The sequence below is a fragment of the Salvia hispanica genome, chromosome 1, assembly GCF_029641045.1.
Source record: "Salvia hispanica isolate PSC_SH4W2 chromosome 1, Shi_PSC_v1, whole genome shotgun sequence".
Lineage (NCBI taxonomy): Eukaryota > Viridiplantae > Streptophyta > Magnoliopsida > Lamiales > Lamiaceae > Salvia > Salvia hispanica.
Genome location: NC_142692.1, coordinates 35020652 through 35045793, shown reverse-complemented (window position 1 = coordinate 35045793; position 25142 = coordinate 35020652). Strand labels below are relative to the sequence as shown.

The following is a 25142-nucleotide window of genomic DNA, read 5'->3' as shown; positions in this document are numbered from 1 at the left end:
TGATCTATCACCCCTCTGTCCAAATCTTCTCCTTTTCTTTTTCATATCACAAATATAACACTCACCCTTTCTCTCTCTCTCTCTCTCTAATCCAATAACAACACATGCCGTTTTTGTAATCTGTCACCCCCCTGTCCCTCTATTCTCTCTTTTTCATATCACAAATATAACACTCACCGCTTTTCTCTGTCTCTCTCACCCAATAACAACACACATGCCGTTTTTGTGATCTATCACCCCTTGTGCCTCTCTTATCTTTTTCTTTTTCATATCACAAATATAACACTCGCCCCTTTTCTCTCTCTCTCACCCAATAACAACACACATGCCGTTTTTGTGGTCTATCACCCCCTTTATCACTCTCTTCTCCTTTTCCTTTTTATATACTCCCTCCGTCCCATATTTGGAGTCACATTTAGTTATGACACGGGTTTTAAGGAATTAGTGGAGTGTGTAATTAATGAAGTGAGATGATAGAGTGTGTAATAAATAAAGTGAGTTGGTTGAAGGTGAGTCACTTTTTTACTTTTTGGTTTTTTATTTTAATGTAGATAATGACATTTTGATGTAATTTTGATGGACAATGGGGTAAAATTGTATGACCAAATATGGAAAATTCTAAATGTGACTCTAAAACTGGGACGGACTTTTATGGCAAAATGTGACTCCAAAACTGTGACGGCGGGAGTAACAAATATAACACTCGCATCTTTTCTCTCTCTCTCACCCAATAACAACACACATGCCGTTTTTTTGATCTATCACCCCTCTGTCCCTCTTTTCCTTTTCTTTTTCATATCACAAATATAACACTCACCCATTTTCTCTCTCACACACCCATGCCGTTTTTTTTTATCTATCACCCCTCTGTCCCTCTCTTCTCTTCCTTTTCATATCACAAATATAACACTCACCCCTTTTTTTTCTCTCTCTCTCAACCAATAACAACACACGTGCCGTTTTTGAGATCTATCACCCCTCTGTCTCTCTCTTTTTCTTTTCTTTTTCATATCACAAATATAACACTCACCCATTTTCTCTCTCTCTCACTCAGTAACAACACACATGCCGTTTTTTAGATCTATCACCCCTCTGTCCCTCTCTTCTCCTTTTCTTTTTCATATCATGAATATAACACTCACCCATTTTTTCTCTCTCTCACCCAATAATAACACACATGTCGTTTTTTTGATCTATCACCCCTCTGTCCCTCTCTCTTCACCTTTTCTTTTTCATATCACAAATATAACACACACACACACTCTCTCTCTCTCTCTCACACACACACACACACAATAACAACACACATGCCGTTTTTGTGACCTATCACCCCTCTGTCCCTCTCTTCTCCTTTTCTTTATCATATCACAAATATAACACTCACCCATTTTGTCTCTCTCACCCAATAACAACACACATGCCGTTTTTTTGATCTATCACCCCTCTGTCCCTCTCTTCACCTTTTCTTTTTCATATCACAAATATAACACACACACACTCTCTCTCTCTCTCTCACACACACACACACACAATAACAACACACATGCCGTTTTTGTGACCTATCACCCCTCTGTCCCTCTCTTCTCCTTTTCTTTATCATATCACAAATATAACACTCACCCCTTTTCTCTCCCTCTCACCCAATAACAACACACATGCCGTTTTTTTTGATCTCACCCCTCTGTCCCTCTCTTCTCCTTTTCTTTTTAATATCACAAATAAATTAAAAGAGAGAAAAAAATTTATACGACTTAATAAATGGTGCAAGTTTTGTCCAAGTGTATCAGTGAATAGCACCAAACTAATGGTATCTTCCATTTCAAGGCATGACTAGGTTTTCAAATGACACAGTGGGGCTCTAACTCACATTTCTGGGATTCATCATCCACAAAGATGAAGGACAACAGATATAAATTCATTCTCAAAGCATCGAGCACGTGATACGTCGAACGTTAAGGGAAACCGAGCTATCAAAGGGGAACAGATCCATAGAATACTAACTCTGCAGGACCGGTCATGTAGATGTGATTGTCGCTCTCTCTCCACTCAATGTCAAGTGGCCCTCCAGGCAAATCGACAGTGCATCTCTGCGAGGAAGAAAGATGGCAAGTTTAGGTTTGATGTTGGGATATTATGTAATGTGCGGTGTTGGATACGAGTTGTAGACTTACCCTATCTGCACGACCCTCCAGAACTGCAGCAACAACGACTGCACAAGCTCCTGTTCCACAGGCTAGCGTTGCGCCTGGAGCAGCAAGCATATTAAGTCAAGTGTGAAAGATTGGAAAGGCTATGGATTTTGAATTGTAGATGCCACAGACAGTTTGGAAAGCTAAGTAAGTGTATCTATTGATGATGCATGCGTAGAAGAGGAAAACCAACCTGCCCCACGTTCCCAGATGTGCATTTTAAGGTGAGTTGGGGAGAAGACTTGAACAAATTCTGCAATATGACAAAGATGATAGTAATATGAAGAAGATGATCAGCCTCCTTTTCCGTAACCTAGTTCACAAATCGATTGTTCTATTTCTTCAAAGTAGAAACCAGGTTAAGAAAGAGACTTGCAAATATCAAAGTTATCATCGACTTCACTGCATGCCTCAGAGAATGATGATTAACATTACAGTGTAGCAAAAAAAAATACACATTGGAGATTAGCACATCCAACATTCATTTCCTATTCGGTTTATAATGAGTTCTTCTCACTATTCTCATTTCGATCTCTTTGGAGTGACATTGACAGGCATAGCACAAGTACAATTAAAAGATAGTGTGCATAAACATGAAATAGCAAATTCAATTATATAGTGCCAGTTCAATTTGATTAATACCTGTGTTTGTTCTGGCAGGGAACACTGCATGATGTTCAAATTTTGGACCGATTTCAGCCAAGTTTAGTTCATCGACTTGCAAATCCTGAGTCCAATAACGAAATAAGCAGATTAATTCAATGAATATTCCATACAAGGAGAGAAGAGTTATAAATTAGGCATACATTGCACGATTCTGTACCAAAAGTAACAGTGTGGATTTCCCATGCTAACACAAGTAACATTCCAAATCAACCCATCTACATCCAACTTTGCCTTAACAGCAGCCTCATCTTTGTTTGCAGTTAACTTAGTAGGAACATCTGAAGCCTTCAGAATTGGCTGTCCCATATCAACTCTAACCTGAAAATGACACCAAATGCTCAACAATATCTCATTATCCTAAAAAGGCAACAATAGAGATGCATAGATACATGGGTAAAAAACAGGTCATAAGCAATCGACAGGATGGGACACATGCCAAAGTTATAATGGATTACCACCCACAAAGCCTATATTTTATTCCACGTACGAGACTCTGGAAGTACCTTTCCATCTTCCTGTATCTCAGGTACGATGAGACCTGCACCAGTATGCACATTGAAGCTGCAACACCAATTAAGAGATGAGTGGTTTTGCCTGCAATATCAACAAAGTGGGGATACTAGAGAAAGGATGCACCTTTTATTCCCGTGAAAATTTTCAAGCTCAGCTATGAATCTGGCAAAGCAACGGACTCCATTACCACACACCTGCGACAACAGAAACAGAAATCAGCCTCAGCCACGCAAGAACCAATCTATTGAAACAAGTCAAATCATGATTTCACAATCTATCTATGATCTGTCATTTTAGGACAACACAAAAAAAATAATAAAAAATAGCTTTCTGATGATCATTAGAAGCGTTATGGTAACTAGAAGACTGTCATTCATTAAAAATCTTTCTGATACGCATAATCGAAAGGGGTGTACGACTTTATTCCAGTGGTACCCAAGCATGAAAATAATACTATGATTCAAACAGGAACACAAATACCATCAGAATTAAAGATCCTCATCGTATAATCTGTGGCATTAATGCCTGGCAATGCAAATATCACTCCATCAGCGCCAATGCCGAAGTTTCTATCACACATTGCTCGGGCGTGATTTTCGGTTCCTCAGAATCTCGATTATCAACCTAATCAAGTGAAACTTAAGCACATAATAAGCATCAATCCAAACAATTACTCACATCATCAGTTATGCTATCGTGAACATGTGTAGCAAGCATATGAGCAATGTTCCTTTTTTAAAAAATTGTGTTTATCAAAGCTGATATAGGTTTCAGTAGCTTCAAATTAAGCAGGATTTGTACCAGAAAAAAGTATCCACTAATGATTGTTTTCAATAGAGAGAAAATTGTGCGTCGAGCTCGGAAACTGCAATTTGGCAGGTGGAACAATACCAATATAAAGTCATTGCCGAGTCCGTGGTACTTGACGAAATGAAGGATTCTGCTCTCCTTGTGATCGAGAAAAGACGCCTTCGCCGGAGCCTGAGTGATCATGGAAGAGAAGACGCGGAGATTAGATTTGCGGGACGGCGGATGAATTGACGAAGAGGAGAAACAGAGAGATGAAGAAGACGCTGGTAAATGAGAGCGGCGTTTGACGGCGATCAGCGGCAATCGCCATTGTCGTCGGCGAATTTGGAGGAAGATTGACGACTGCGGGGAGAAAGGAGTCAATGTGAGGACTGTTTAAAAAATTTAATTCATTACGAAGTATTAAAATTAAATTCAATTTTCGGGTATCGGGTAACCTGATATCCGGAAATTCAGGAACTGTAATACCCGAATTCATACCCGATGATTTTTTGGGTTTCAAGCATCCATTATCTAATTTTTTGGGTTTCCGGTTTTGATATCAAACGCTCAATATCCATATTGTCCGCACTTGTCAAACCAACTCTTATTGGCCCTAATCTTGGTACAAACCATACTCAATTTTCATGTTGACTAGTATCACCCCCGTGCGTTGCACGACTCATTGAAATTTCTTCACACAAAATTGGAAATGCCAATTTACTTTAAACAAATGAAATGATAAAAGTAAAATTATAGAGAATTTATAAATCACATCTAAAATTTTATAGAGTTTATAGATCACATTAATTAAAAATAAAAAAACAAAAGAGCTTCCCATATTGTCTTGTTGGTTATTTTAAATAATGTTAAAAATAAAATATTATATTTATAATTTTATATTTGAACTGGTCATCAATCTCATTAATTACTGATCAATAAACATTCAATAATTCTATTAATTGAGAATCGATTAACAATAGATCGTTAATCATCTATTACTAAAATATAATGGATTAGGATGCAACTAAAAAATGAAATTTTCAATAAAAAATATGAATTCCCAAAATCGCCTATGCTCATGTAGCTCTACCCACCCGCTTTTCTCCGTTCATCATCTCCAACACTTTCATTGTCATGCGTCGACCCCATCTTTTCAAATAATAAAAACGAAAACAACAAATATTAGTAACAAAATATAGTCACACGAAAAGAGTGTGCAAAGTAAACAAATTGTTTTTTCCAAAAAATTCAGTGAAGCAATAGAAGGTAATAAGTGACGTACAAGCAAACAAAGATAGGAGTATATTTATAGCCATGGATTTAAATTGTATCCACATATTATTTATTTGTAACGGCTTTAATGTTAAATAGTGCAACGAATAATAATTGTTAAGGAAAATAAAAATAATTAGTAATTAAATAAAATTAATATCATTAAATCTTAAAAGTTTTATAACATTGATTCATGATTCACGATTTAAGCATGAATGATGATCTATATCAAAATTTATTACTACGTGTTTATTAACAGTGATAATTTGATTGGTCCAAAATGGAAGATAATCTAATTATTTTGCTACACTAATATGCGGTTACTATATTTTGTGGCCATGAAATCTATTCATACAATAAAAGAATTAGATGCAAAATTAAGATGATTTAATAATTTCTTTACATAAAAAAATTATAGTAATTTATAGGAGAACCATTTCTCCACATAATTTTTTGGCAACAAAATCGATTGATAATAATAATAGGTAAAAAAAGAATTGTTATAGCTAAGACATAAGATATTAAAACAAAACTAACAAAAAATAAAATTTAAATATGAACTAACATAACGTAAAACACAATCCAATCCTCAAATAGCTCGTCGCCTTTCACTCTCTCTCACATAAGAAATCTCCACTGCCTCCTTGACTCTGTCTTCATTGACTGAGTAATGCTAGATTGTAGGTCTTCGAAGAAGGTGAATTCCTTGGTTTCAATTTTCTTCTTCTAATTGTTGAAGATAGAAGATCGAGTCTCTGTTTTGTGAGTGAGAAAGAAGATAGGGGGAAGAACGTAGCTTCTTTTATTCAATGAACTCTAATCTTTACAATATGTGAATATGGAGAATACAAGTAACTACCACACTAGAGCTACAAAACTAACTCTTATACTAACTCAAAAATCAAGTACAAGAGGCTGCGCCGAGTCAGTTACAACCAACCTAACAAACTAGATTCCACATAGCTCCTATCTTGATCTCATGTGTCGCATCTCCATCATAACACTCCATGAACCCCCTTAGATCCATAATAGCATTCCATGCATCCGTTCACAGCTGTGCATGGTCATATTCTCAACAATCTCCACCTTGACCATCACAGCTACTTGGCATGGAAAGTGTACAGGTTCACCAACCTGCAACAATAGTCAAATTTCTCCTTGCTCAATGGCTTAGTGAGCATGTCAGCTGGGTTGTGAGCTGTGTCTATCTTCACAACTCTAACTCTTCCACTTTCCACCTCATCTCTTATGAAGTGAAGCCTTACATCAATATGTTTGCTGCGTTCATGAAACATTTGATGCCTAGATAGACAAATGGCTCCATTGTTGTCACAATGGACTGAGACTCCTTCTTGTTGAATTCCAAAATCCGAGATTAACCCCATCAACCATTTACACTCCTTTACAGCCGAAGTAAGAGCCATATACTCGGCCTCTGTAGTGGATAGAGCCACTACACTCTGCAAACCTGACTTCCAACACACAGCAGAGCCAAACAAGGTAAATATGTATCCTGTCTGAGATCTTCTGGTGTCAATGCTAGCTGCATAGTCTGAATCACAAAAACCAACTAAAGGCTCATTCTCAACTCCACCTTCTTTGGTAAATAGTATCCCCAGGCTATCTGCTCCCTTAAGATATCTCATTGTCCACTTTAAAGCACTCCAGTGATGTCTTCCATAACCAACCATATATCTGCTAGTAGTGCTTATGGCATGAGCAATGTCAGGCCTTGTGCAAATCATCATGTACATTAAACTTCCAACTATGTTGGAGAATGGGATTAACTCCATTTCCTTCTTCTCAGCCTCAGTTTCAGCCTTTTGCTCCTTTGTCAGTTTGAAGTGCATGGCCAGTGGAGTGGAAGTGATTTTCATATTTTCAGCTTTGAACTTCTTCAAGGTCTTCAAGATATAATCAGTCTGTAGTAGCCATAACTTTCTCTTCTTTCTATCTCTGATTATATCCATGCCTAGGATCCTCTTAGCCATTCCAAGATCCTTCATATTAAATTCTGCCTTAAGTTGAGACTTCACCTTTCTGACCTCCGCAATGTCTTGCCCTGATATGAGCATATCATCCACATACAATAGTAGATAGACCGGCTGCTTTCCCTTCTGCCTTTTGATGAACACACAACTGTCATACAATGATCTGCAGAAACCCAACCTAGACAAGCTCTCACCAAATTTCAAGTACCATTGCCTACTGCTCTGCTTAAGGCCATAAATGCTCTTCTTGAGCATACACACTTTATCTTCAGATCCTGGCACCTCAAAACCCTGTGGCTGAGTCATATAGATTGTCTCTTCTAAGTCTCCATTTAAGAAAGCCGTTTTGACATCAAGCTGCTCCAACTCCCAATCCTTTCTTGCAGCTATTGCTAAGAGGATCCTGATTGAATTGTGTTTAACTACTGGAGAAAATACCTCATTAAAGTCAACTCCCTCCTCTTGATTGAATCCCTTTGCCACAAGCCTTGCCTTAAATCTCACATTCTCAGCCTGTGCTGACTCAACCTTCTTCTTAAACACCCATTTACACCCAATCACCTTCCTGAATTTAGCCTTATCCACTAGAATCCAGGTCTTGTTCTTGATCAGAGAGTCTATTTCCTCTCTCATAGCATGAATCCACTGCTTAGACTCTGAACCAGCAATAGCCTCTGCATAGGAGTTGTGCTCAGCAAGCTCAATCTGCTCTGCTATATGAAGAGCATAAAAGAGCATATCAGTGTCTCTGTACCTGGCTGGAACCTTGATATTCTGCCTTCTCGCTCTGTCCCTAGCCAGCTGATATGTTGCAAGTTCATCTGGAAGCTCTGTATCTAGATCATCATCAACTCCAGTAAGGTCAGAGATTTCACTTTGAATCTCTCCAATGTCAGAGTCATTAGTGCCTTCTATACCACCAACATGGACATTCTCCTCCACCTCAAAGTGATAATCATCTGCACTAATTCCAGCATCAATAACTGGATCAGCCTTTCTTTCTAGAAAAGGCATCTTGTCTTCAATGAAAACAACATCTCTACTAATCACTATCTTTTGACTATTTGATTCTGTACACCAGAGCCTATAACCTTTCACTCCTCTCTGATATCCCATCATTACACACTGCAGAGCCCTTGCATTTAGCTTGCCTTGCTTCTGGTGTGCAAAGGCCTTGCAGCCAAAAGGCTTCAATATTGAGTAATCAGGTTTCCTCCCATACCATCTCTCATCAGGTATGGCTCCTCCAATCCCAGAAGCTGGACACTTGTTTATCAAATAGGCTACTGTGCTAACTGTCTCACCCCAGAAATGCTTCTTAGCTCCAGATGAAGACAACAGACATCTGACCCTCTCTAGCAAAGTTCTATTTAGTCTCTCGGCTATGCCATTCTGTTGTGGATTCCCTGGTACAGTTTTGTGCCTCTTTATCCCATTCTCTTGACAAAACTGATCAAACTCCTTTGAAAGATATTCTAGCCCATTGTCAGTTCTCAAGATCTTGGGAGAGCACCCCTTTTCTTTCTCTACTTCCTTACACCAAATTTGGAAAGTCTTGAAGGCATCAGACTTTTCCTTCAATATGTACACCCATGTCTTTCTGGACCAATCATCAATTATAGACATGTAGTATTTCCCTCCACCCAAACTCTTGACTGGAGCAGGCCCCAAAGATCTGAATGCACATAATCTAAAGGTAATGAAGAAGTATGTTTACCAGTAGGGAAGCTGAGCTTCTTTGATTTTCCCAGCAAGAAATCCTTACAGGGTTGCAGCTTCTCCTCATGAGCAACATCAATCAGCTGCAATCTAGCCAGAGCTTTGAGAGTGCCTTCTGCTGGATGTCCTAATCTCGAGTGCCATTGCTCCAAACTTGGCTTAGACACTGAGTGACTTTCACCAAGAACAACCTCTGCCTCAAGATAATATAAGCTGCCACTTCTTCGAGCAACCATCTTTACTTGTGAATCTTTTGAAATCCTCATCTCACCTTTTTCTGAAATGAATGTATACCCCTTTCTTTCCAAAGTTCCCAGTGAGATCAGATTCCTTTTAACTTGTGGTATATACCTCACATCAGATAAAATCTTGAATGATCCATCAGAGACTCTCAACATGATGCTTCCTATTCCTTTGATCCCACAAGTCTGATTGTTACCAAGAAGCACAGATCCTTGCATCTCCTTGAGTTCTTGAAACCATTCCTTTACTGGGCACATATGAAAAGAGCAACCAGAGTCCATTATCCAAGAAGCCCCTTGACACTGATCCACAACGTTCATCACCTCTGGCACTTCATCTGCCTCACCATTAATCACATTGGTGTGAGAATCACCCTCTGCTGCTTGCTTTCTTTTCCAAGCATAGCACTCCTTCTTCAAGTGCCCAGGCTTCTTGCAATAGTGACAAGAACGTGTCTCCTTGGATGTAGATGCCTCTGGCTTGGAATCTGTAAACTTCTCAGACTTCTTTTTGAACTTCTTCTTGCTAAACTGCTTAATGTTCAAAGATTCAGGCAGAGAGTCAGATTTCTTTGCTGCATCCCTTTGTAACTCCTTGGCCATCAAAGCTGCTTGTACCTCGGCCAAGGTAATCGCCTTATCCCTTCCATATAGGATAGCATCTCTCATTTGATCGTAGGAATTAGGGAGAGCATTAAGAACCAAGATTGCCTTGTCTTCATCACTTATTTTTACATCTACAGCCTCAAGATCATCTATAGATTTAGTGAAGTCCTCTAATTGCTCTGAAATAGATTTATCTTCGCTAAAACTATAAGAGTAAAGCCTCCTTTTCATATAGAGGCGATTAGCCAAGGATTTTGCAAGATAAACTTCATCTAACCTCTTCAATATGCCTGTGGCGGTGGTCTCTGATTGAATCTCCCTTAGCACCTTATCCCCCAAACATAGGATGACCGCGCTGTGGGCTTTCATCTGTATCTCGTCGAATTTCGCCTGAGCTTTCTCATCCAGAACGGTCGCCGCCTTCCCTTTCCCATCGGAATCAGCCCCGTTCAAGACTGCAGCTAAGCCTTGCTGCACAAGAACCGCACGCATCTTTAATTTCCAAAGACCGTAGTCATTCTTGCCCGTGAATTTCTCAGCTTCCAATCGCGCAGCCATGATCGCCAGAAGATTGATCGGAGCTTCCCACAGACGGCGCCAATTGTTGAAGATAGAAGATTGAGTCTCTGTTTTGTGAGTGAGAGAGAAGATAGGGGGGAGAACGTAGCTTCTTTTATTCAATGAACTCTAATCTTTACAATATGTGAATATGGAGAATACAAGTAACTACCACACTAGAGCTACAAAACTAACTCTTATACTAACTCAAAAATCAAGTGCAAGAGGCTGCACCGAGTCAGTTACAACCAACCTAACAAACTAGATTCCACATAGCTCCTATCTTGATCTCATGTGTCGCATCTCCATCATAACACTCCATGAACCCCCTTAGATCCATAATAGCATTCCATGCATCCGTTCACAGCTGTGCATGGTCATATGCATCCGTTCACAGCCTCTATAATATCACAATATGAATCTTGTAATAATCAAACAAAAAGAGTAAATAAATAGATGAATATAAATATACTACTTTTGGTAAAAGAGCAAGAACCCTAAAGAATTTTTTATGCAAGCAATGAGGAAGTGAGTAAGTGAGTAAAAAGAATGCAAATAACACGCACTATTTATAGACAAAAAAATAAAGAAATGTCTAGACATTAACCAATTAGCAGCCATAAATTTATTAGTGGTTAATATTGCAATTTATCAGTGGTTAAAATTTTGAATTCAAAATTGAATTTCAATGGTTACGCATAATGCAGCGGTTTCTGCAATAGTTTTATGAACACCTAAATATTGTAATCATATACTAATAATGTAATTGATTAGGTGTGCAGCGGTTTCTCATAATGCAACGGTTAATTCATGGGATTTCTCATTATGCAACGGTTACTGAATTTATGGGGTTTATAATGTCAATGCAAATATCCAACTTTACACCCTACATTTGTTAATATTTAAATTTGTACCCAAAATTCATAAAAATTCAAAATAAGGTTAAAACTCGCCTTTTATATATGTATAGATTTTGGAAAAGATTTATAGCATGATTTTATATTAAACTTGGTGAAAAAATATTCAATTGTAGGCATATGTGAACCACATTGAGTTTGGCTACAAGGAGCACGCAAAACAATGGTTTATGTTAGAATGTGAGCCATTTGTAGCTGCCAAGTGCCAAAAGCAGGTTCTTAGACGTCTCTACTCGGTCGAAATAGAACCCCAACCTTATATGAGCTTCTCGTTAGGTTGTAGAGCCCACCATATCACCGTATTAGTACATTCCTCGGTTGTTCTAATGAGGCATTAGCTTTCAGTAATGGAAAATTTAGGTAGTATTATTATAAAAGTCTTTATTTTATAGAACAGAGGGAGTAAAAAAGCAAAGAGGATCTCCTAATCCACTCTTCCTATTCCAACCCTACTCCACCTTTCACAATGCAATAAAATAATCCACCATCACTTGTTAAAATTGGTCATAATTATAATATTATTTTATTATATTGTGAGATGTGAAATATGGTTAGAGTAGGAAGAGTGGATTAGGAGATCAATTGAATAAAAAAGAGTCAAAAACACATAATTTTGAGCGGTATTATAATTAGTCGAAATTCAACTAAAACAACCCATAAAACATAGGAGTAGTATAAATAATCGCTTGGGCTTAAATGAGTGACCCAAATTAATTGGGCCTCGCTCGACTAAGAAATAAAAAGGAAAAAAGAAATTAGGGGAATATATAAAGGGGAAAACAAAAGAACCCTAATTTTCATTCATCCATCCATCACCAGCAGCGCCGCTCCATCATCATCAAGGTTAGCTTCCTCTCCTTCCTTCTGCTACTTCTTTTTACTTCCTTTAGGTCTTATTCTGTGTTTTCAGCGACGATTGAAGTGAGGTTTTTTTTTTATTACAGTTTCGAATTACTAGTTTGCATTTCTTTCTGGAATAATGACTGCACAATAAGTTAATATATGGATCAATATGCTTATTCGAAATGACTTATGATTATGCCCTTTGTTTCTTCATTAAATTTTGAAGCTCAATCCAAATTCATGTTTGCTGGAATGCTAATAAAGATGTATGTGCAATTTTTTGAATCATAAATGTAGCGGAATAGCACTAAAATGTTAAAAGGTTGGGTCTTTTTGAGTTTGTTGATATCTGTGATTGTCTATTACAAAATGGAGAAAATTGAAATGGCTTTCTTCTATGGCCTGATCTATCTATTGCTTTATTTTATTGATAATGTATTGGCAGCTGATATCCAATAGAAATAAAGAAATTATATAGTATTAGGGACTCATGTTTGCAAAAATTGCTTATGGTGTTAGTTTAATTTTGAATGGATTTTGCTAGTTGCAATTTTTGGGTTGCGTATTTGAAGAGAAGGGTTTATAATTCGTAGGAGTAATGAGCTTAGTTTTTTTGTATGTTATTTTGGTGTAGGTAGGATGGCCGAAAAGGGAGGACAAATCGTTCCGGAGTCTGTTTTGAAGAAACAGAAGAGAGCCGAGGAATGGGCCTTGGTTAAAAAGCAGGAGGCTGCAGCACTCAAGGAAAAGAAGTCTGCAAACAGGAAGCTGATATACAACAGGGCTAAGGACTATGCCAAGGAATACGCTGCACAGGTTTGTTATTAGAGACTTTTGCTATCTGCTGTGGGTTATGTTACTGTTTGGTTTTGCTTACTTAACTTTGTGTTGTTTGTTGGTGACTCAGGAAAGGGAGCTCATTCAGCTGAAACGTGAGGCTAGGTTGAAGGGAGGATTCTATGTGAACCCTGAAGCCAAGTTGCTGTTCATCATTCGTATTCGTGGGTACGACCATTTGGTTATGTAGACTGATACGATTATTTTTTATTTATGTTGTCTAACTTAGATGTCTTTCTGTCTTGATCCCTCAGTATTAATGCCATGCACCCCACGACGAAGAAAATTTTGCAGCTGTTGCGTCTTCGCCAGGTGATTAGATAGATACTGTTTTCATGAAACTCAATTATGATCTTATTTCATGCTATAACTCTAATTCACGTTCTAACTTTTGGTGCAGATTTTCAATGGAGTGTTCCTAAAAGTTAACAAGGCAACAGTGAACATGTTGCACAGGGTTGAACCCTATGTGACTTTCGGGTATGCTTCTAAATACTAATGCCTCACTCGCAACAAGTTTGCCGACAACTTAGAATGCTCTCTCGCTTTCAGGTACCCGAACTTGAAGAGTGTGAAAGAACTGATATACAAGAGGGGTTTCGGCAAGGTGAACAAGCAGCGCATTGCCTTGACAGACAACTCTATCATTGAGCAGGTTAGTTTATTCCGTTCACTACTTATCCACATTCTTTTAGTATTTTCTCTGATGCCCATCTTGCATTCCAGACCCTTGGCAAACACGGAATCATCTGCATCGAAGATCTTATCCACGAGATCTTGACTGTCGGACCCCACTTTAAGGAAGCCAACAACTTCCTCTGGCCGTTCCAACTTTCCGCACCCCTGGGTGGTCTGCAGAGGAAGAGGAATCACTATGTTGAAGGAGGAGATGCTGGAAACCGCGAAGACTATATCAACGAGCTCATCAGAAGGATGAACTAGGTTTTTTCGACTCTAGCATTTTTGGGCATTTTGAGGCTGTTCTTTGTTGCTGTAGGATCGACAAGTCCTTTTTGTTCTCTGCTCTCAAGTTAGTTACTTTCTGCGTTCTGATTCACTACATCAAGCTTGTTCTTTTAGACACTTTTATGTTTGAATTTACATGAGAGATAATCTATGGCTTGTTTTCATAGCCACCTAATTGAAGTCTATGAGACATCTTTTCCTTTTATTTATAAATTGCATTTTACTGTTGGAGGTTTTTTCTTAGATTCACACTCAACGAACCAAAGATCATTAGTAAATTCAAAGATTTTTCAAAATTTTGTTTTACCTCATAAAAATTGTAATGTTTTATTCCAGTAAATCACGAATTGATTAATTTTGGTCATTTTCAAACAAAATTCCAATGATTGGTAGTCAAATTTAAAAAAATTGAAATTGTTTCATGATATTTTTCCCCGAGCAAGTGCAATATAGTTATGCACGCACCCGTTAAAATTTTGATAATGTGGGCAATGAAACGACTTGCAATTATTCCATGGACGGCCTGCCATTTGGAGACGAAGAGAAGCTCTATGCCAACTGGCAATGGTTCAAGTTCGAGAGAGAAAACGAGCTCAATCCTTGACTCTAGAAATCCGGGTGGAACAAGAACCATCATTGAGAAAGAAAAAAAAAGGATGGAGGGCTGTCTCGAATGAACTCCTCTCCTTCCTCATTCAACATGCTGAGGAGGTGTTCATCAAGATGACAGTCATCACAATCCAAATAAGTCGGCTATTGTTGGAACGGAGACGAGAAGGGGTTCTCAGTAGCTGACCCGTGCAAAAAAACCCCTTCCGCAGTTCTTATTTTTTTGCATGAAATGTGGTAGTTTTTTATCCTAATCACTTCTTTGTTGTAAGTTTCTATTGAACTCTTCAAAGTTGATTCAGTCTGAGATTCGAAGGTCATTTGATGTTTTGAGCATGTTCAACATAGAAAATTTATTGTCTTGAAATTTCGGAATAAGTTTAGAATATATAGCCCTCATGAAAACAATTTTTTGCATCTAAACTTGATCTGATGTGGTTGATGATGATGTTTGGGTTGTTTATGTTTGAAAAAAAATTGATAACATGTTTATTTGTTTGGTATGCACGTTTATGCTGGCTTGGATTGTGGAATCCACAATTGACTTTGAAATAATTTTGTTAAAAAATTTACACTCTTTTTATTTTGTAACTTGGATCTTACTGCATCTGAATGTGATGTGACACTAGAATATCTTGGCTCAAAGCAGAATCTTATAAAAAATGAAAATGAAATAAGAAAAGTTATCTGGTATTGTTTGGAGCTTGAAGTTGTCTTTACTCAAATCCAACTAGAAAAAAAGAAAAAAAAAATTCTTTAAGCTCAATCAAGGGTCTTCTCTACCAACAAAAGAGGGTAAAAATAAACAAAATGGGATAATAGCTATTGAAAAATTACAAAATTTATTTAAATTTTAGTAGTAAGCCATAATATGTTTGAAAACTGAATTTCATATCCTGAAGTTTTAATTTTTTTCAATTGTCTCATTTATGTATAAAGCAATGTCTTATAAGATGTGCAAAATTAAACAATGGTGTTATTTTTTCTTTTCCTTTTTAATTATACAACATTGTTTTGACAATTGAAAATAATTAAAATTACGTAAGTTAATATTCTATTTTTAAACTTGACAGACAAGAATTTGACTTAATTTTATAGTAATTAAGATGAATACTATTCTTAAGAAAAAACTAGACACCTTAGAATCCAATGTACTGGAGTATCTTTTTGTAAACAAAAAGTCATTATGTTAATCTAAATGATTTCTATAAAAAAATTATTATATTTAAATTTGTTTGAATTACTCACAAGGGACACAGGCATAATGTTACCTAACTTTTTGTTGTCTTCATGTCTCCTTAAATTATATAAATCCAAATTTAGTGGATTGTTTTATTAAGAAAGTTGGCAAATGAACTATATATAAAACTAGAATCATAGGCTAAATTAAGTAGGTTGGGGGCTCCATGAATCAAAAACCAATTATATTAGAAATCAAAAGCTAGTATTAATTTTAGTGTAGCTACTAATATGACTTTCTGCTAAAGGATGTTTTTTTTTTCTCATTATTTTCATATACTTTATTGCATGGCCACTTCCACTTATGTTGAAATTTCCCCTTTTTCATGGTGTTGTTGAAAGTTATATGCATTGTGGATTATTGATGAAGATTTTTCACAAGATTTTGTTTGGGCTTAAATTTATTTTGGTTTTCATTATGCTAACGTATAATACTAGTTAAATAGAGCGTAACACTAGTGGCACTCAACATAATTCTAATTTACATTTTTAGTTAACATAATGTAGCAAATATGTCCAAAGGTATTGCTTAAATGTAACTCAATAACGAAAGATCATGTGTGATATTTTTTCATTTTGAAGATCAAGGTGATAATTTCGTGGAATTAAGTATTTTTTATCCATATATTTGTTTACAAAGTACTGTTAACATTATGTTCATAATTATTACTTCGATATTTGTAAATTTATTGATTATTTTTCAATAATGAAAATCAATAAATTTACAATTATATCGTCGGTGACTGAACACGCCACCGGGTAATCTTAATTTGATCTCGGACATTAACCATTCTATATTTCTATCACTAAACCAACACACACGAGATCAATTTTGATATCTCTATTTGTCTTGTAAATAAGTTAGGATTTCAAATTCAGATTTTAAGTTATACTATATGAAATCTATAAAGGTTAGGTTGGTTTTATCTATAAATGTTACACAAAACATTAGTATTTTCAATATGATTAGAAATTTAGAACTGATGCACATTTAATCCCTAGAAATCTTGAATTAACAAGATAAATATTACTCCTATCTAACTTCAATATCAAGGAAAGATTTTAAGCTTTTTAATTAGAAAAAAAAATATTGTCAGATGAAATCTTAATGAATTAGTATGAGATTTTCATAGTTGTATGGATTGAGTGAGATCGAAACTCATGTCTACAACGATATAAATGCCATTAATTTACATAGCTTAAACGTACCAATAATTGAATTGATAGATCTGAATGATATTGAAGATTATGGAGTACCTAGAATCACTTAGTATTGATTGTCGATTTTATCTATGATTTCAAATAAATAAGTAAACCACGCTTTGATTTTTAATTTGTAAAATTAATAACATTAATAATAATTGTTAAATATATAATTAGATAAAATAGAAAAAAATAATGGTAGTGTCAATTAAGCGGCTCAGATATGAAATCTGATTCCAATACTTGCAAATAAATTGTTTTCTTTATGCGAATGCAGATACAATATTGGTTTTGACGTGAGCTGTTAAGATAGAATAATCAGTATTAATCGATCCATTTAATTTCCACACACTAATATCCATGACTCTCTATTAATTTCAATGCTTAATCCACTTACAAAATATACTATAGTCAGTTTACGCTAAGACTAACTATAACTCAATTTTAATGAAAACAAGTAATAACAAATTGCAGTTTAAAAAGAGAAATAATTAAATTTCCCAATGTTTACATCTCGATTGAAGGAAGGAAATTTTGACATATTTTAAAAAAAAATTGAAATTTCGTACTCTAAACTTATACTAGTATATATTCAACTCATCATGAGGCATTATCAAATTTTAGTGGCACACTGATTAATTATTGAGAACATTTTGAGAAGCTAAAACTATCGAAGGTAAAGAAATGTCAAGACCCTACCGTTTTGAATTTATTTACCTAATTGCCCCCTAAATATATACTCATATGATAATTATTTTTACTATAGTAGTACTCCTAATTGAGTAATTGTTTTCCAGGAGAAATACAAGTATTTCAGTTAAATAACGACGTGATAATAAATATATACTATACACTAAGATACTCCTATAACATGAGTATACGTTTAGTTCGTTTCTCACACTTAAAATTGTATTGACGTTATTACTTTTAAAAATTTAAGAACAAATCGGACTTAAATATTAGTATGAAATTTATAAAGTTGATTAGATCAATAAATTTTAATATTTCAGAATTAATTAAATTAAATATAAAACAAGACAAATACTAATACTGTGTAAAATAAGCAAAACGTTATAACTTACTTAATTTTGCGATTTTTATTTAAAATTTCTTACATACAAAATGTACGTACTACTCCAATATTTATTTATTTACGAAAATAAATAAGCTTTCTTAGTCATGTGACCTTTGTAATTTTTTAGTGAGCCCTACTCCCAAAACGCACCCACTAACCTTCCTCGATAATCAAAAATCACCACACACAGTAAATCAAATTCAATAACCACAGTAAAAAAATTGAGAATCTAATTAAGGTTTCCTCTTTATCCACGCCCACACTTAGTCATATAAGTAAGTTTTTTTGACAGGTCATTTTTACAATTAAATTAAAATTTGCTTATACAATGACATTTAGAATGTAAAAGACATAGTAATTGGCTGCTTAATCCAATCCTTTATTTTGCCTTTCACAGTCCCCTATATGCCTCTATATCTCTCTCTCATATATTATCATCAAATCTTCTATTCCCAAGGCAATTTAACCCACCCCAGGGTAAATTTTCTATTAGGACAAAAATTACTTGGAAATTGGAATCATTTAATTTTTAAATTAAAGTTAAATGTGATTTTTGGACATGAAATTGTTAACCTATAAAGGACCTTCGTAAATGTATTAGCAAGTACTGATAATTCATTCAGTAATCATCTCTTTTTGACCAAAATCTCCTCTTCAATAATCGCTTTTTATTTATTTATAGTTATACTCACTTTTTACCTCAAAATATATGTAGTTATTGAGGAAAAAACCTTGATTATCTAAAAGAAATAAATATACACCACAAATACTATGAGGACTCGTATTGTAGACTATTCATATTTTCAATACATCCAAATCAAAAATAGAATCAAACAAATATATTTCATAAGTATTACACAAATGTCGTCCAAGTAAACAATTAAATTTCAAAAAATAGAAGAAAATCCAATCTCAACCACAAAGGGTAAAAAGAGAAACCCAAGACTAGAAAAATGACAGCCTCCAGGAAGCAAGAGCCATTAATAATCATTTGTACCCTAATCTCTAAATTAATCAACTTCAAACCATTAATTAAAATAATCCCCCCCTTGAGAAACTCACCCAACATTTAAAAAACTTCCCTTGCACAAAGATAAAGGAAACTCACAACTCAAACCTCCCCCATCTCCCTCCACAAAATCACCAAAAATGCCGGCCACCAATGGCCCTCTCCACTAACCCCTCCACCTCCCCCACGGCGGCGCTCCGGCCAACCACCAGGAAACTAAAATCCCATCAAAACACATCCCCTTCCTTGTCATCACATGCATAATTTTGCCCCCACATGCATGCTCTCCCCTAGCACCACCACTGAACTAAACCATATTCAAATGGAGACTAAACCACAACCACTACCAAAAACCCTCATATTATTCTTGTTCTTCCTTGCCATTGCGCAAAGTAGCCGTTCTTTATCGTCAGACGGGGAAGCCCTCCTCTCCCTCATCGCGGCGGCCGACCCATACTACAAATCCTCCTCCCCAATCCTCTCCACATGGGACCCCGCCGCGGCCACCCCATGCGCATGGCAAGGCATCACATGCTCCCCTCACCAAAGAGTCATCTCCCTCTCCATCCCCAACACCTTCCTCAACCTCTCCTCCCTCCCCCCTTCTCTCTCCTCCCTCTCCTCCCTCTCCCTCCTCAACCTCTCCTCCACCAACATCTCCGGCCCCATCCCCCCCTCCCTCTCCGCCCTCTCCTCCCTCTCCCTCCTCGACCTCTCCTCCAACTCCCTCTCCGGCCCCATCCTCTCCTCCCTCTCCGCCCTCTCCTCCCTCCAATTCCTCTACCTCAACTCCAACCGCCTCACCGGCCCCATCCCCGCCTCCTTCTCCTCCCTCTCCTCCCTCCAAATCCTCTGCCTTCAAGACAATCTCCTAAACGGCACCGTTCCACCCCACCTCGGCTCTCTTTTATCCCTCCAGCAGCTCCGCATCGGCGGCAACCCTTTCCTCACCGGAGAAATCCCCTCCTCCTTAGGCCTCCTCCAAAACCTCACCACCCTCGGCGCCGCCGCCACCTCCCTCTCCGGCCAAATCCCCCCCTCCCTCGGCAACCTCACAAACCTCCAAACCCTAGCCTTATACGACACCGACGTCTCCGGCGTCATCCCCCCGGAGCTCGGATACTTATCCGAGCTCCGCAACCTCTACCTCCACATGAACAAGCTCTCCGGCGAAATCCCGCCGCAACTCGGCCGCTTAAAGAAACTCACCAGCATGCTCCTCTGGGGAAACTCCCTCTCCGGGGACATCCCAGCCGCCCTCGCAAATTGCACCGATCTCGTCGTGCTCGACGTCTCCGCCAACGAGCTCTCCGGAAAAATCCCCGGGGAGCTCGGGCTCCTACAAGTCCTGGAACAGTTGCACCTCTCAGACAACGCTCTGGCGGGACCCATCCCGCCAGAGCTGTCCAACTGCAGCAGTCTGATCGCTCTGCAGCTGGACAAGAACCAGCTGTCAGGGGCCATCCCCTGGCAGGTTGGCAGACTGAACTACCTCCAGAGCTTTTTCCTCTGGGGGAATTCTGTCTCTGGAATGATCCCGCCAGAGTTCGGTAACTGTACTGAGCTCTACGCGCTGGACCTTTCCAGAAACAGGCTCACTGGGAACATACCTGAGGAGATTTTCAAGCTGGAGAAGCTGAACAAGCTTATGCTTCTCGGGAATTCGCTTACTGGCACGTTGCCGCGCGCAGTGGCAACGTGTCAGTCCCTCGTGAGGCTGAGGCTCGGGGAGAATCAGCTCACGGGGCAGATACCGAAGGAGATTGGGCAGCTGCAGAATCTCGTGTTCCTCGATCTCTACATGAATCGTTTCGAGGGGAGTTTGCCCCGTGAGATTGCTAACGCGACCGTGTTAGAGCTCTTGGATTTGCATAACAACTACATGACCGGAGCGATACCGGAAGAGTTAGGTAATTTAGTTAACTTGGAGCAGCTTGATTTGAGTAGTAATAGCTTCAGTGGTGAGATTCCTTCCACATTTGGCAATTTCAGTTACTTGAATAAGCTTATCTTGAATAATAATTTGTTAGTTGGAAAGATTCCTAGCTCTTTGAGGAATCTACAGAAGATCACTTTGCTTGATTTGAGTAGCAACAGTTTATCTGGTGTGATTCCTGATGTGGTGGGATACTTAGCTAGTTTGACAATCAGTTTAGATTTAAGTTGTAATCGATTCACCGGTGAGATTCCCGAGACAATGTCGGGTTTGAGGCAGCTCCAGTCTCTTGATCTGTCGCGTAACATGTTGTCCGGGAGGATCACGGTGCTGGGCGCCTTAACTAGCCTGACTAGCCTCAACGTCTCGCATAACAACTTCTCCGGCCCTGTCCCGGTGACGCCTTTTTTTAGGACCTTAACCGTGGAGTCGTTTCTTGAGAATCCCCATTTGTGCGAGTCTGTGGATGGAATCACTTGTTCGTCGCGGTTTAGGGTTAGGAACGGGTTGAGGTCGGCCAGGACCATCGCGCTTGTGGCCGTGGTCTTGGTGTCTGTGTTGATGTCGGTTGTGGCGGTTTGGATTATTGTTGCTAGAAACCATCATAGGTATGTTGTGGATCATAAGCCGGGCTTGTCGGGTGGGGCAGGGGAGGAGGACTTCTCGTATCCGTGGACGTTCATCCCGTTCCAGAAGCTTAACTTCTCGGTGCAGGACATTTTGGGGTGTTTGAGGGACGAGAACGTGCTTGGGAAGGGGTGCTCGGGGGTGGTGTACAAGGCGGAGATGCCTAATGGGGAGGTGATCGCGGTGAAGAAGCTGTGGAAGACGAGGAACCGGGAGGATGAGAGTATCTACGACTCGTTTGCAGCTGAGATACAGATTCTTGGCCACATTAGGCATAGGAATATTGTGAAGTTGCTTGGCTATTGCTCTAATAGAAGTGTGAAGCTCTTGTTGTATAACTACATACCTAATGGGAACTTGCAGCAGCTGTTGTTGAACAATCGGCAGTTGGATTGGGAGACGAGGTATAAGATTGCGGTTGGGTCGGCCCAGGGGCTCGCGTACTTACATCACGACTGCTTGCCCGCCATCCTCCACCGCGACGTCAAGTGCAACAACATCCTCTTGGATAACAAGCACGAGGTGTATTTGGCGGATTTTGGCCTCGCGAAGCTCATGAGCTCGCCTACTTACCACCAGGCAATGTCCAGAGTCGCCGGCTCTTATGGATATATCGCGCCAGGCAAGTCCCGTAATCGAACATTTTCTTTAGCCTTTGTGTTGTTTTGATGTTTGATCATGTTTATTGCCTTTGTATAGTTCAATTTTAGTTGTCACTCTATTTCTTGAATGTTTGATCATGTTTCTTGTTTATGTATAGTTTGGAATAATGTTTGATCATGTTTCTTGTTTATTATAAATAGTTCAATTTTTGTTGGAATAATTGTTCGGATTGTCGACTGCACAGACGTGTTTGATCATGTTTCTTGTTTATGTTATGTGTCACTTTTATTTATTGATTGATTGATTGATTTATGCAGAGTATGGATACACGGTGAACATAACGGAGAAGAGCGATGTGTACAGCTATGGAGTGGTGCTGCTCGAGATACTGAGCGGGCGAAGCGCGGTGGAGCCACAGGTAGGGGACGGGCTGCACATCGTAGAGTGGGTGAGGAAAAAGATGGGGAGCTTCGAGCCAGCAGTGTCGGTGCTAGACTCGAAGCTGCAGGAGCTGCCGGACCAGATGGTGCAGGAGATGCTGCAGACGCTCGGGATAGCGATGTTCTGCGTGAACTCATCGCCGGGGGAGAGGCCGACGATGAAGGAGGTGGTGGCGCTGCTGATGGAGGTGAAGAGCCAGCCAGAGGAGACCGGGAAAACTTCATCTCAGCCGTTGATGAAACAGTCCTCAAATCATAGCTGATTGATGATGTTTTTTTGAGGGAGTTTTATTTTGTTAGTATTAGGGAAATTAGTGATTTATTTTCTTGGATTTGGATCTGCATTATGCAAATTAGCTTTTGTTTTTGTACAGTTTTAGTGTCTCAAAATTGGATTTTGCTCTTGTTACAATTTAATCATGTTTTGTTATTACAGACATTTTCCGATTCGAATTTGCTTGTTCTAAGAAAATTATTGATACTTTTGCAGACATGAGAAGATATATTAATGTCATTTTTCCCATGGAAAAAAACATTGAAAAATATCATAGCTTCAATAATTCATGGACCAACATTAATTCTGATATTCAAGAAATGGGACCATGTATACTTAAATAAACACCACAATGTTTATACATCCATGTAACCACTAACCAGACATAAATTTGGCACTTTTTCAAGGTGTGAGTGTGTGTGTGTGTTTTGGTGATGAAATTTTGTGGATCAATGTGGAGATGAGGCCCCATTTGCTCACATTCACCCAAAACATCATGTTGGTACATGGACTCTTGACTTGCACATGAATGTTATAAGACCACGTGCAACGTTGCGAAAATATTACATTCAGAGTATGCGCACAGTGTGTTACACAACGTTGCAGAGTCTTCGACACAGCGTGTAACACAGTTATGCGTGTAAAACTGTGAGCGTGCACATCATGCGCCCTCCTCGACCAATGGCATTGCGCATACTACATATGCCATCTTTATGCAACATGATTCGAGGATGCATTATAACTTTTACTCCCTCCGTCCCACTTTAGCAGTCTCATTGACTTTTCTGCCATCTTTTTATAAAAATGATAAAAAATAGTTAAAGTAGAGAACTGGTAAAATAAGAGAGACAATAATATAGATAATGAGACTGCTAAAAAGCGGGACAGAGGGAGTAGTTAGGATCTTGTCTATGAAAAATCTCATTTAGAGTTAGCCAACTAGTATCCTCTTACAAGAATTTATTCTATTAAAATTCTTTAGAGATGAAAAATTTATAAGTAATAAAATGATAAAAATCAAACATCAAATTCGACCATACAAATTATACAATGCAAGAAAGTGGGGAACAAGAAGGAAACAAGCCATGATTTATATTTCAACTCTCACATGGCTATGACTACAGTCAAAGATCATAATCTTCTTGTCATGGATTCTTTGCATCATAACATCCATTGCACTTTTTTCTATATTGGAACTAATAATTTCTTCGAATAAAGAGGAAATAATAATGTTACTAATTTAGTAATGCTAGATAAAAAGGGAAAATATAGTTTATACTCATTTTTTTTTACGGAAAATGTACCCCAATGAATGTTCGTTAACAACTTCACATTTTTTTTAGATAATAACGGGCAATATAGATTATAGTACAAAATTAATAAAATATGAGACGAATAGTAAAGATAGAAATAGAAATAGAAATAGAAATAGAAATAGAAATAGAAATAAAAGTACGTAACTAGTGAGTAATTTTTATGGCTTACTAAGAAATTGAAAAATAAAATTACTACTCCATTTCAATTCGGTTTGGGCCTCAATCCAAAACAAAATGGGCCTTCGGCCCACGTGATAGCTATGTGACAATCATCCAAAGTTAAATTATCCTTTTCTCATATTGAAGAGAAAAATACATCGAATATGACATATATACACTTCAATTTATTTCTATGTAGTGTCACGTTCAATGTAATGAAGATTTTGTTTGTACTATTTTGCACCATGTAACATACTTACATTTATTGTATGCCATAGTGGTATTTAATACTACAAAATATTAGGATCTTGTTGCTGTAACATTTACGTATTATACATATTCCAAAAGAAAAATATTGATACAGTACTATACACACAATTAAAAGATAAATTAAATTTAACCCTCGAGTGAAAAAGAAAGGTAAAAAAAGAATTATTGATTCTCCCACATGCAAAACCAACCAATCACAAATCCCCACGTCACTCATCATCCTTTTTCTTTTTATTTTTACAAAAAGGAGAAAAAAGAAAAGCAGTTTTAG

General features: G+C 37.9%; 2 protein-coding genes and 1 pseudogene across 3 annotated transcripts; 2 read left to right on the top strand and 1 right to left on the bottom strand.

Moving 5' to 3' along the window:
- Positions 1-1719: 1719 nt before the first annotated feature.
- On the bottom strand, positions 1720-5309 carry LOC125224096 (diaminopimelate epimerase, chloroplastic-like; annotated as a pseudogene). Its single transcript, XR_016132790.1, has 10 exons — positions 5255-5309; positions 4260-4549; positions 3835-3992; positions 3492-3562; positions 3359-3416; positions 2996-3173; positions 2832-2916; positions 2383-2442; positions 2172-2245; positions 1720-2087 (listed from the first exon to the last, which is right to left on the bottom strand). The product of XR_016132790.1 is annotated as a diaminopimelate epimerase, chloroplastic-like (transcript).
- Positions 5310-12165: 6856 nt separating this feature from the next.
- Positions 12166-14316, top strand: LOC125224087 (large ribosomal subunit protein uL30w-like). The gene is made up of 7 exons (XM_048127436.2): positions 12166-12308; positions 12943-13124; positions 13216-13313; positions 13400-13457; positions 13546-13625; positions 13698-13800; positions 13872-14316. Exons 2-7 carry the CDS (start codon positions 12948-12950, stop codon positions 14085-14087), a joined length of 732 nt encoding a protein of 243 aa, XP_047983393.1. The 5' UTR covers positions 12166-12308; positions 12943-12947; the 3' UTR covers positions 14088-14316.
- Positions 14317-19339: 5023 nt separating this feature from the next.
- LOC125185387 (Leucine-rich receptor-like protein kinase family protein) lies at positions 19340-23291 on the top strand. The gene is made up of 2 exons (XM_048081912.2): positions 19340-22431; positions 22730-23291. Exons 1-2 carry the CDS (start codon positions 19503-19505, stop codon positions 23113-23115), a joined length of 3315 nt encoding a protein of 1104 aa, XP_047937869.2. The 5' UTR covers positions 19340-19502; the 3' UTR covers positions 23116-23291.
- Positions 23292-25142: the final 1851 nt, after the last annotated feature.